The sequence below is a fragment of the Formica exsecta genome, unplaced genomic scaffold (genome assembly GCF_003651465.1).
Source record: "Formica exsecta isolate Colony F162 unplaced genomic scaffold, ASM365146v1 scaffold365, whole genome shotgun sequence".
In the NCBI taxonomy this organism is placed as follows: domain Eukaryota; kingdom Metazoa; phylum Arthropoda; class Insecta; order Hymenoptera; family Formicidae; genus Formica; species Formica exsecta.
The window spans coordinates 2,119,211-2,132,336 of NW_021850897.1; the positions used below are offsets into that span (position 1 = coordinate 2,119,211).

At 35.3% G+C, this 13,126-nt stretch overlaps 1 protein-coding gene across 8 annotated transcripts in view; it reads left to right on the forward strand.

The window, feature by feature from the left end:
• LOC115239201 (putative polypeptide N-acetylgalactosaminyltransferase 9) overlaps nt 1-13,126 on the forward strand; it is a 241,688-nt gene that overhangs the window by 214,745 nt on the left and 13,817 nt on the right. For all 8 annotated transcript variants that reach the window (XM_029813585.1, XM_029813587.1, XM_029813583.1 and 5 more), the window contains 5 exons: nt 5,235-5,404; nt 9,422-9,735; nt 10,091-10,289; nt 10,630-10,799; nt 12,191-12,319. In XM_029813585.1, the coding sequence (XP_029669445.1) occupies nt 5,235-5,404; nt 9,422-9,735; nt 10,091-10,289; nt 10,630-10,799; nt 12,191-12,319 (982 nt within the window). The remainder of the gene's footprint in view (nt 1-5,234; nt 5,405-9,421; nt 9,736-10,090; nt 10,290-10,629; nt 10,800-12,190; nt 12,320-13,126) is intronic.

Below are 13,126 nucleotides of genomic sequence, written 5' to 3' on the forward strand. Positions count from 1 at the left end.
GCATGCAAAATTCGATAAAGTTTGCTCGACGTCATCGATCGCCAATCAGACTCGCGGAAACAGTGCAACAATATAAATCTCGAAATTCGACTTGAACACGCTTCAACGACGTTTTTTCGTTTTTTTTTTATTTTTTATTATGGATTTAGGTTTGCATGCAGGATTTCGTGTGCACTTGGACGAAACGATCAATTATAACACTTCGGGTTTGTCGACTAATTATAATGTGCTCGGTACCTTCTTTTAGGTGATTTATATCATATATGATGATATAATAAAACATATTTTTTTATCTCTCTCTCTCTTTCTCTGTCTCTCTCTTTACAATTGCACTAGAGATAAATTATTCGTTATTGCTAAAACTGGGCATTAGGTTAGATTTGTGGATATAGCTATCCCTGCGTTATCCAACTGCAAGCGTAGAATTCAATTTGGGATATAACATACTACAATGGATATGACTTTGCGCTGCTGTTACCTTCCAAGTAATTTCAACTTTCCTCGTATAAATTCTCAGCAGGAGTTGAACGCCTTTACCTTTTGTTGTTTGATTTTAACTGGTAATACTCGACCGGATATATTTTCGTCGAAAAACTTTGTTGAAGGCGCGACCTTCGTAATGACGGAGAATCATTCGGGATTCGAGTTTACTTGCGCACTCTTATCGTGCCGCACTATTCCGTGTCGTTCTCCTTAAAAATGTGGATCTATTTTTCCCGATGGTCCTATAACCTCGCACGAGAAAAGCGCCCTTATCCATCGCTTATGATGGGGAATCCTCGGGTATCAGGATTCCTTAGATTCGGAGGATACTCTCCAAGGGTGCCAAATGTAGCGTAACTTACAAGGGATATCGCGAGGCATCCAATTTTTCCGCTTTACGATTTCTGAGATCGGGATTACTTTTGAATGTTGCGCGAGTATCATATTATCGCGGCTTACAAAATGTCACGGATTTGCGATATTGTCATGTTATTAGTTTCTGACAATAATCGAAAAATTAAAAAAAAAAAATTATTGTTGAGATTAATAATAATGAACAATATTTCTTGAGAATGTTGACAGTATATTCATCAAATTAAATACGAAAGAAAATATGAGGCTATTTGTATAGAATGCGTTAACGTTGGATGTTGTAACATAATCACAAGACAAACGATTCTTGAAAGGTAAGAAGGATGCTCACACAGAAGCCGCAATTAGCTTCACGAAACTTTCATTTATCTTTCTCTGCGAGACGCTGAAACAGATATTTTGCAATGCTGCCCTTGGCAGAAGTTTTTCTTTAATAATATAATTACGCTCGGGAAACTAAATTAGATTGCAGATCTCATTTTGTATTTTCTGATAGCCTTGCAAGTTCTTAAGATGTTTTTCTTGCATTGTACTGCGGTACGTAAAAGGGGTGAGATGAAAGCTTGGAGATATTACAGATCAATAAGTTCCATTATAACGTACTCTTTTTTTTTTTTAGAAACTTTGAGAAACAGATTATATCAGTTCGAGCTTCTATTAATTATTAATAGATATTTTAACTTTTAAAGTCGTAATAATCTATTGTATTCAAACCTTAATCGTGCGATGAATCCCTTTATCTGTATCAACTTGAATCTATACTCTTCTAAAATCTCACATTGCAATTAATCGCAACTTATGAAAGCTCGTCATGAACGAAATAGTAACTTACAAAGTCGTCGATTCTTCTCGCAACGCATTCGTCATTTTCTGAAGCTTGGTGCGCCTTCTCTTCACACAATATTTGACTTTCACTTACTTCACGCACGTCTATTTCTTCAATTTCCGCGAACGAAGACAAGTCAAGATTCCTGCAGGCGAGATGCCTACGGCGAAGAGACTTGCAAATAGAATTCTACACATCCGGGATGCGGGCTTCGGCGATGCAGTATGAAACGTGACGCGTTTGATCGAGCGCAACGCCTCGCGGGGTTTAGGCGATTGGGATGACAACGGGATGGGAGAGGTAGGTTGTAAGGGGGTGATCGCCGAATGTGCTGAACGCGCGAAGGAGCCGCTTCTCATTCGATATCCGTGGCTGATTTCGAGCTACCCATCCCAAGTGCCGTCCAACAATGGGGTCTCTTTTGTCGATGGGAAAGAGGATATCGCTGTTGAACGTCAATCGACTGGAAACGATCGATGCGTTTACTGGCTTAAGCGATTTCCCACTTTGTTCGAGCCTTGCCGTGCGCGATTTATATTCGCGGCCGCGCGTTCGCGATATTAATACGATTGTAACGATATTGCTATGATTTACTTTCAAGCTGCGCGAGCAGTATAAATATGCATTGATGAGCAAATCCCCTTCCTTTTCTCCGCATTCAGAATAATAGAATAGTTCATTGTATTAAATTGAATATTGATATAATATTTAACGTTTTAGACGGGGGGAGATTTTAGATTCTTCTTTAATCGATTAATGTGTCGTTATAAATCAATAATTTTCAACGTGCGGATTTAACGTGTCAGAGATTTTTTTACTCACAATCAGTCGAAATAATCTCACACTGATAAATTATATGCGAGTACGAGGGGTTGATGTTTCGGTCATTATAATTTTTAAATAAGTTACATTAATTATATCAAGTTATATATTAATGCCGTACCTTAACGTTGCTCATAACGGAGGATTAAAAGTGGCTTATAGTAAAGAAGATTAAGAAGTGTGTTATTGCTACAAGAGTTATGCGCGATAATAATGACAAATTGCAAGTAGAATTTTCTCCGCGCGGAAGTTTTATTACTGCGAAATTTATCACCGACAATGTTGGAAATTAAAAACGCAGCGCTTCGTATTTAAAAGTGAAAATTTCACCAGCTTTGTTATTAAAAATTAATACTGAAACAAACTAAAGCGGAGAGAAATGCAAATGCAAATAACGTTGATTCAGTTCGCGAGTCTCTTTCGCTTTTAGCCTGGAAAAATTTATCTAACGCATGGTTAAGGCACATTAGATAAATGCGATCAACGATAACGTTGAGAAGCATGTGTTATGCTGATGGAGCATTATTTCAGGGACTATGTATGAAAATCAATAAATTCTCATCGCTATTCTATACACTTTCACATTAATCACTTTCTTCAAGTTATTTATGTTCTAATCTAAAAGCGTATAAAATTATGGCGATATTTTGAATTTTTGTATTGAAATTTCGAATAACATTCATTTACAATGAAGATTGCACGGTATATTTGAAACCTCTTATTTATCTGCTGACATCAGCTGTCAGATATACTCGTAGATTTTATTTAATAACACAGACTTGGAGATTGACTTGCTTAGAAATGACATATAACAGGAATAGAATGAACATTAATATTTGAACGATTGTCTGCACAAAAATCATATTTTCTGAGGTAAATATTCTGGATTTATCACATTAAATCTCCATTTAAACTGTTTTCTACATTGAATGACATAATATAATATGTCGCTCTTTTCATGAATTTATTATAGTTAGATAATAGCCGCTTGAGACATAAAAGCATTATAAAGATCTTCATTATTTTAATTTATAATGCCCAATATATAAATTTGTAGCTACATATCGTGTGACAGCCTTGTTATAATTCATAATTATAAAGTTATAATTATAAAGCTATAAGAGTTGTGTGTAATTGAAAATAAATTTACACAGAAATTTTTGCAATTACCTACACGAAATTCAATGAGAGAGAGAAAGACATATGACATAATATCGTTCGTTATTATTTATTGAAAATTTGTTAAGCGTTTGCTTTTTATATAAACATGACCTATATACAAAAATGGAAAATAATATTCAGTACTCATTGTACGTCGCTGCTTGACATTTTGTTATTAACGTGGAGCGAATTTCATTCTATCCTGTAATTTCCGAGAGCGAGGGAGAGAGAGAAAGAGAGAGTTTGGAAACATATAATATATATATATATATATATATATATATAACATATTTCAATAATCTTCTTTTCATGTATCTACAATCGAATTGCAACTGCTTCGATCTGCACAAAGAAAAGTTCGACTACTTTCTTCTCTTCTCTATTGGATTTATCATCGTTTGCGATTCTAGTATTTAACTATATGTTATTCATTTATGATTTTATTTTATTAATCACTCTTCGTATATTAAACCGTTATCTATATATATACCTTCTGTCTTATTTGCAATGTTATAGAGATAACATGTATATAGATATGTTAAACTTTATGTTTGATCTGACACAAGCGCATCTCTAACCCGACATGGAAACTGATTATGAAGGGATTTCATCCATGAGTAGATATTCGCTTCGATACACCAGGAAGGATATATCGGAAATTTGACAAATAGTATTCTCGTGAGCGGTGAATGTTTGCTGGCAGCTGTTAATTGAAATTATTCACAGATGGTCGTTACAATAATGGCCGTTATCGAATGACACTTCTCGTAATCGCATCATTAGCACGATGCAATGTACTTATTCTCTGTTATAGCATATAATGTGTTAATTGCAAACAAATACTTCAAATTAATTTGCGATAATGATCTCGTGAATGAAACACGTGTAACCATACCAAAGCTAATTATATCCATTGTGAATCACAAACATGAATATACGTATTAAACATAGCAGTAGGCGATAAAATTGCAAATAGAGCTTAACGTAAACATTGAATAAATGAATGTACGATTGCGTGGGATTTGACGAGAATACGTTAATAAATAAAAACGCGAGCTCTCGCGAATATCCGAAGAAAGGCGCATGGAAACTTTTATTTACTGTATCCATAAACCGCGACGGATTTGCTGTGTGTTTAACCGAGTCCGGAAGTCGCAATCCTGCATCTCTGGAATTCATTTTGTGGTAAGCTTCGGGCGAGTATACATCTCATGGGCGTTCAGTCCGCAAACATTCCCCTGCCTTAATCGTATTACCGTATTTTCCTGACATATCTTCTAGTATTATACATATCGGTTCCACGTAATCATTCCCCTCGTTGCGGTCTACAGATCAAGAACTTGATTCGGTTTCACTAAACTGATACAAACGTTTGCTCTGCAAACAATTGCGCAATCTACTATCAAAGCTAATTTTATTAGCGGATCATGAGCAGAAACGATATATTTTGCTTTGTCAGCATAACATTCGTGCATTGAAATATATTTTTAATAATAATATATAGTGTTTTTTTACCTGAATAACACAATCGTTAATAGTTAATTAAATGATTGTTCTTATTGTGTTATAGGTGTAAGGAGTCTGGTAGATATTTGAAGGACCTTCCGCCTACAGCGGTAATAATTTGCTTTCACAATGAAGCTTGGTCCGTGTTATTGCGTACGGTGCATTCCGTTCTGGACAGATCGCCGGAGCATCTCATACAAGAGATCATTCTCGTCGATGATTTCTCCGATATGCGTAAGTTGTTCTTTTAATTAGTAAAACTATAGAAGATGTAACAAACTATCACATTTTAATTTTTTTAAATAATATAGTTAAAATCATTATAATTATCGCTATTTTTTCCATGTATTATTAATTTTATTTTAAAATATCTTTAAAAATTATAAAGAAAACACATAATTTATAAACATGAATATTTATATTAAGAAAAATTGAAATATCAATTACACCTATAATTATGCGTTATATTAAACGTGAATTATATACATTACGGAGCCTATAATATGCGAATATTATAATATTAAAATATTTCTTTTGCGTATAACGAATAGTGAACGCGAGTTATTCTCGCGTTATCACCAGGAACCGTGCTCGTACTTTGGATTCAAAACGAAATACCTTCTATGCGCGATCGAAGCGGAATTGCATATCGGCTCCGTAGCGTCATAAATCCTCGTATAGCTCACATCGTTGAAAGATGAAAAATCCTCGGTAGAACGTCGGGAAATTCGTAAGCACAGAGCGAACAGAGACCGCGGGCTATTATATTCGCGTACTTGCTCGTGCAACCGCGTCTCCATTCAGCACGGTGATTCGTTATCGCGACAGTGTTTCGTAGTTTCGGGATAGATCGATTAATTGCGATCCATCTCTCCACTGTATTGCCACGACGTGAATAGAAGAGAAACTCTCGACCTGCTATACAGACTCTCTGAAAATTACGAGAGAGCTTCATACAATCTCTGCAACCGACTCTCTCTAGATTTAATGTCCCCGTTTGTTCGAGTTGGCCAAAATCGAGCGTGGACACGCGCCGCTACATTATATTGAAAATTTACAAAGTTTGATAAATGCTTAGGAAGAAACTTTTTAAGTTATTGCGATATTTTTAATGAGATAAGAGAACACGTTGTTAATTTTAGAAGACAGAAAATTGTATATACATTTCGTCGAAAGAAATTTTGAAGTTTTTATTTATTTGTAAAGTTACGTTTGTGATGATTTATTGTATATTTTGCATTTATCTATCGGACATGTTTTTATCTAAAGGCATTTACGCGAAAAAAGTTAATGAAAGTATATCAAATACGCAATTTTGCGAATTCGGACAAAGCAAATATGTATGTTCAAACACGCGCATTGTTTGTATGCAAAAAGGCAATTATAGCTTCAATGTACCTGCATATTTTCGAATAAACTGACGTTTATACAACAGCCGCTAAATCGAAATCTAAATTACAAATTTTACAATAAATTGCGATAAAACAGAAATCATTATTAGCAAAAAAAAATTTACATTTTTTAATAGATAATCATATAACAGAGTTTGAGCTATTTATTTATAATGTTATATACATATACAAACACATCTTATTTAACGATAATATTTTTCTTTCGAAAAATTAAAAAAACGTATCTTATTTTACAATTTAATTGCTGCATTAAAAAGGCGAAAAAGGCAATTGCAATTGCGCGAGATTCTACTGTATATAAAAGTAGATGAGCATAAAAATCCTAAGAGAAAAGGTGTCCGAGATTAAGCAGATTTAGGAAAACGCGACGTGATGGAAATAGCCAGGGTGGTTACTGGCAATCCCTATTAAAAGCTGGAGATAAACCCCCGGCCAGAAGTTAAACCTATAAACACAGTCATTTTAGCGATCCCCTGGCTTGGTGTGTATTATTAACAGACAACTGCGATTGCTTTATCGCAAAAATGAGATCAAAATACTATACTTTGTATGCACTTTTTTTCATGGTGCGAACGGAATAAAAGGGGATTCATGCATGATTTTAATTTAAGATTACGTCCTTCGTATTACGAGAAATTTAACATATATCTATAATTACTTTTTCGTCATCAACGCTTTTTACTATCGTATATTTCTTTTTAACGATATATGGACTGTACACTACACACACAGTATGTCTTTGAATATTATTTCGAAAAAATATATTCTCTTCGGTCGCAGAGGGCGGATTAAAGTGAGTTTAATGATTAATAATGCCTGTAAGAAAGATGTAATAAATTTTAAAGGGGAAGGTTTTAGTCCACTTCAGCAAAACGCATGCACGATAATTAGCTTTTATACAAGGGATCGGCGACGAGAATTACGGAGTTAATTATGAGCGCACTCGACGAGGACAGACCGGGGATGCTCTTTGAGCGTTTCCATTATCTACGCCTCACAATGTGCTCGGTAAAGTCATAATGAAATTTGCAATAACAGCCACGGTCGGTTTATGCGTGCCTCTGTATTCGAGGAATTCATTAGAAGTTAATTCGGATTGGAATGCGCGCGGAATCCGTACACATACACCGTAGTTGCGTGCACATTAAATGTCTGACCTCCGATCTTTTACGGTTCATCTCTTCTCGTTCGAGTACAGTTAAGCGCGCCTCGTTCAACATACTTCGACGTATTTTCAGAGAAATATTTTCTCGTCTCATACCGATGCGATCCGTACAACGACTCCTGTATTTTTTCTATTTCAGCAGACAGAGAGGAAATTTTTTCGCGAGTTGATGCGAAATCCCGAGGTAGAGATAACGGGGTAGAAGCATGAGTACGATGACTTTGTATTAAAGCTCATCAAGCGTGCAATTTATTCAAAAGGTGCATGAAATCGAGCCGACATCTCTATCATTTCCAAGTATACGTTTTGCTAGATAATCATTGCGCCTGCACGAAACATGCTGATCCGTAGAATCCCCTTATAGTATCCATAGTTAACCGAGCTTACAGGATAGGGATTTAGGATTAGTGGCCCGGTCCCTCATAAAGCCAATCTAACGGAGAATAAATCACGAATGTCTGCTAATTGCTGCCCGGCGACCGACGTAACTATAGGCGAATACGTCTCATAAATCTTAAGTCTCGCCTACGATTGCCGGAAATAACGCTAAATAACAGACCACTTCGTGAAATATCCACTAAAGTGACATTAGTAGACAAAGCCTTTTAGTCATGATTTCTATCGATACGAAAACATTTCTTTTCTGCTAGGATTTATGGGTTCTAATTAAACGAAGATTAAAAATATGACGAAGAAAGTGGTCCTTGTAATTTTCTTCTAATCAAACAGTAGATACTTATATTCATTATTAACTTGTTGAATTTATTATTCATCTGATAAATACAAATTTTTGAATATAAATTTTTTACGAACTACATCTCTTTTGTATCAGATCGTTGTTTAAGATACCTTAACGATAAACTGGAAATTAATTTGCTTATATAATTTTTATTGGATTTATAAACTACGATCGCGTAGTTACTTTTTTATCAGATTGACAATAAAATATTAATGGCTCGGATAAATATAGGGAAAACGCCATTATACGGGATTATCGTTGTTTCTAGCATACGATTAAATCGATCGTGTTTAAAGTATGAATGTAGGATGGTAAGGGTGATTGTTGTTGCCGCAACGGCTTGCGAATGACATCGTAAATAAACCGTAATCCGACATTAAGGATGTAATCGACGTTAGAGAAACTTAAAGAAACGGGCAACTTGGTTTCATTGTTGCAATATCCACCGCCGAAGCATAGATACTGCGGGTAACTTATGTATCAAATCGGCGGAAATTTAAAAAACGATGATATTGAAAAAACCTGTGGGGCTTTTCCGTAAAATTAATATTTGAGTGAATCTTATGCACGATAGATTCCGTCAATAATGCTATCTCGCATATTATGAGAGATATCATAAATTATACAGCCGCTTAATAATGAAAATGTCGGTATTTTTTATAAAAACTGTATAAAATATTTTAGTAAAGATATAGAGAGGACAATGTGCGTAAACAATATTAAATTTGATGAATTTACGTATATGACGACAGAGAATACGCGCAATAACGCGTAGAAAGGTATAAATATAGGAAATTAAATTGGTAAAAGAGTGAAAAAAATATTTTAATTAAATATATTAATAACATTATAAATACGCGCGCAATTTTTTATTATCGCGACATATTATATTTCGCACGAAAATGACGAGTGACGAGAAACCGATTGTTCCGCAGCTCATCTCAAACGTCAATTGGAAGACTATATGATGAATTATCCGAAGGTGAGGATTATCAGAGCGAATAAACGAGAGGGCCTTATCAGGGCACGTTTGCTAGGCGCCGCGGCGGCTAAGGCGCCGGTACTCACGTATTTGGATAGCCATTGCGAGTGCACGGAGGGTTGGTTGGAACCTCTTCTGGATAGGATCGCACGCGATCCGACAACGGTAGTTTGTCCGGTGATCGATGTTATAGACGACACCACCCTAGAATACCACTGGCGCGACTCGGGCGGCGTAAATGTCGGCGGATTCGATTGGAATCTTCAGGTAAACGAAATCTTCGTGCTACTTTCGCGAGCTCGAGCCGATAGAGAATGCATCTGTCTTGACGGCATGCAATTGAATTTGCTCGGAATCGTAAAAATTCCAAGATATGGTGTAAATTGCATTTCATTATAAAGAAAATATTTTATATAGACATAGATCTTCTTATAAAAGACAAGAAATAATTTTAAAAAACGCGTTTGTTTTGCAAAAAAATAATCTACGTTATGTGACATATTTTTAACATTCTTATTTTATAATATTATTTTAACGTATGGCAATTTTTTAAAATTGCCGAAGTTTCATAAGCCCATCTGCGTAAACGAATTCTTGATGTATATTAATGTTTGTTAACAAGTTCAATTGGCACGCGGTGCCAGAGAGGGAGAAAAAAAGACACAAAAATCCGGCCGAACCCGTTTGGTCGCCAACGATGGCTGGTGGCCTCTTTTCGATAGATCGAGCCTTTTTCGAACGGATTGGCACGTACGACAGTGGCTTCGACATCTGGGGCGGCGAAAATCTTGAATTATCGTTTAAAACCTGGATGTGTGGAGGTAAAGGATAAGTAATATTTAATAGAAATCTCATGTTTCTTCCCAACTTAGAAAACTGCAGTTTTAAATTAGCGTATCTGACACAAGAATAATAATTAACAAGTATTGCATCCAATATAAAAAAATTTTTATAAAATACTTTTTATTATTACTTTTAATGTCAGAATTATTTCTTTTACATATTATATTTTTATTATTATCTAATTTATAATAACCGCGCACGGTTTTGTAGAAATATTTCATATTCTACATCTTTATGCGATTCTTGGTATTAACGATCGACGCAACTAACTTAACAAACAGCCGAAAATGTTGATCTAATAACTCGATACGCTCGTAGGTACTTTGGAAATCGTGCCGTGCTCGCACGTGGGTCACATCTTCAGGAAACGTTCGCCCTACAAGTGGCGCAGCGGCGTGAACGTGCTCAAGAGGAACAGCATAAGGCTGAGCGAAGTGTGGTTGGACGAGTACGCCAAGTACTACTATCAGAGGATAGGTCACGACAAGGTGGGTACTTGTGCATCGTCGCATGCATAACCTTCCTTCCATATATGACTTTTCGCTACGTGAGAATGCAACGAGGGGACAATTAGAATAGCTCGTTTCACCTTAGCTGGCAGATCAATACAAGAGTCGGAAGCTAAGACAGGGGAAGAGCTTTTTGCAGACTACAAATTGGAATAAAAATGTAGTCTTCAAATGAAAATATTCGCACAAATAAACAGAAAAAAATCTGTTTCGTATAGAAAGATGTAGGAACGATATCACAAAGAAAAACCTACACATATTTGGGGATATATATATATATATATATAATTATGGTATATAAGTTACCGCGAAAAAGAAACAAATAATTAATCATAATTTATTTTCCGCTATAAAATTAAAGATTTTGTTCCAAATTGTAGTATATTAATAAAGCATCGTGGCTATGTTTTTTTAAATCCAAGTTGCTCGTAAACATTGACCGAGCAGTTTGGTAAGAATAGGATGAAGGATGATAAAGGTGGCCGATGATGGAGAGGATCGTAGACCAAGAATCGTCGTAAAAAAGGGCCATAAACGTACCAAGTGCTTTTAAGACTCGCGCGCATATCCTCGCTCTCTTGAAGGACATTTCTTTCGTTCCCCACTATAACGATCTGTCATTTATCCTTGATGCTTGTCCGCTCTTACTCTCCTGTCGAGATCCAATCGACGAGATAAATCGAAGCGTAGAGAATAAATCGCTTCCGTAAGCACGCCGCTCTATGTAATGATCGAATCTATCGAGGATGTCGTCTTCATGGATGGCTTCATAAAATAATGATATAAATCGTTCTTTGCTTACATGCCGCTATTCCTATTTGCAAGTAATAATTTACAGTAGTAATGTCAACAATTGAGTTAGAGACACAAATTCACAAATAGCTCAATGTTAATAATGGCATTTTATTATTAAAAAAAATTTAATTATTATTGTGTGAAGAAAAAGACAGACAGATAGTACTTTATATATATATATATAATATATATATATATATATATATATATATATATATATATATATATATATATATATATATATATATATATATATATATATATATATATATATATTAATCAAATTCTTTATTTTATAATTTAATTTAAAATATGGCAGATTCTTAGCGAATATCTCTAAAAATCTTATAAGTTGTAATTTGACTTTATTTATATCCATTTTCACAATTATTACTATAAAAAATAATTTTTAACAATTTTTTTCACAATAATTATTATAAAAAATGCATATAACTATTTTTATTATTATTATTACGTATTTATAAATATCTCGCATTTTTTCACAAGTTTATCTTTGTCATCTTTGTTGAATTGTAAGCATAATCCTGATCTGGTTGCATATTGAATTTTCGTAGGGAAATTACGGTGACGTATCGGAGCGAAAGACCCTTAGGAAGAAACTGGGATGTAAGTCGTTCAAGTGGTACCTGGACAATATTTATCCAGAACTCTTCATTCCGGGCGAGGCGGTCGCTTCAGGAGAGGTAAGACTATTCCACATTTTTCTCTTCGAGGTTTTTTTTCTAGCAGGCGCTGACATTACTGTCTGGGAAATAACGTCAGCCGAAATCAAGAGGGGAAAGCGGAAACGACGAGGGAACGACTGGTTCCTCATCTAACGATGTTACGGCGGCTTTGATCCATCAAGGTGTCGGATTACGACATTCGAAGGCTTTTCGTGAACGGAAATGTAGTCGGTTAGATAGATAGAGTCGCCGAAAATGTGTCGAATTATTTTCCTTTATTTTATTTCCTCTAAAAGTCTTGAATAATTTTTCCATCGCGATGATATATCATATAATGCCAGTATTTTTGATGAAGAATAACGCTTTCTACGCCATAATCTTTTCAATAAGCTTTTTAGTGATGAATGATTAAGCACGCGATAGTTTCGGCAAATTAAACTTGAGGGTCGCAAAGCGATAAAATCTTACTCTTTTATTAATTATATATATTCCTCTCGCATTCTCGCGAATATTGGCAGCAGAAGTGTTGATCGATGTCAACGGGTGTTTCAGCGATACTGGAAACAATGCCCCTTTGATTACGAAACAATGTGCGTTGTGGTCGCTGTAATCGTGATCGGATCGCGGGTGAAGGTTTGCCCGGGACGTACAATCGGAAATCAATTTACACGGATCGGTATTCTTAGCCTACGTATTATCAATGCATCTTAATTACAGAGCAAATCCTCTCGCGAGAAGAAGTTGTCATTCATTCTTTTATAAAAGCAATTCCGGGATTTTTCTTCGAATATCTTTTTGTATCTCACGTTGATGTAAACGCAATTT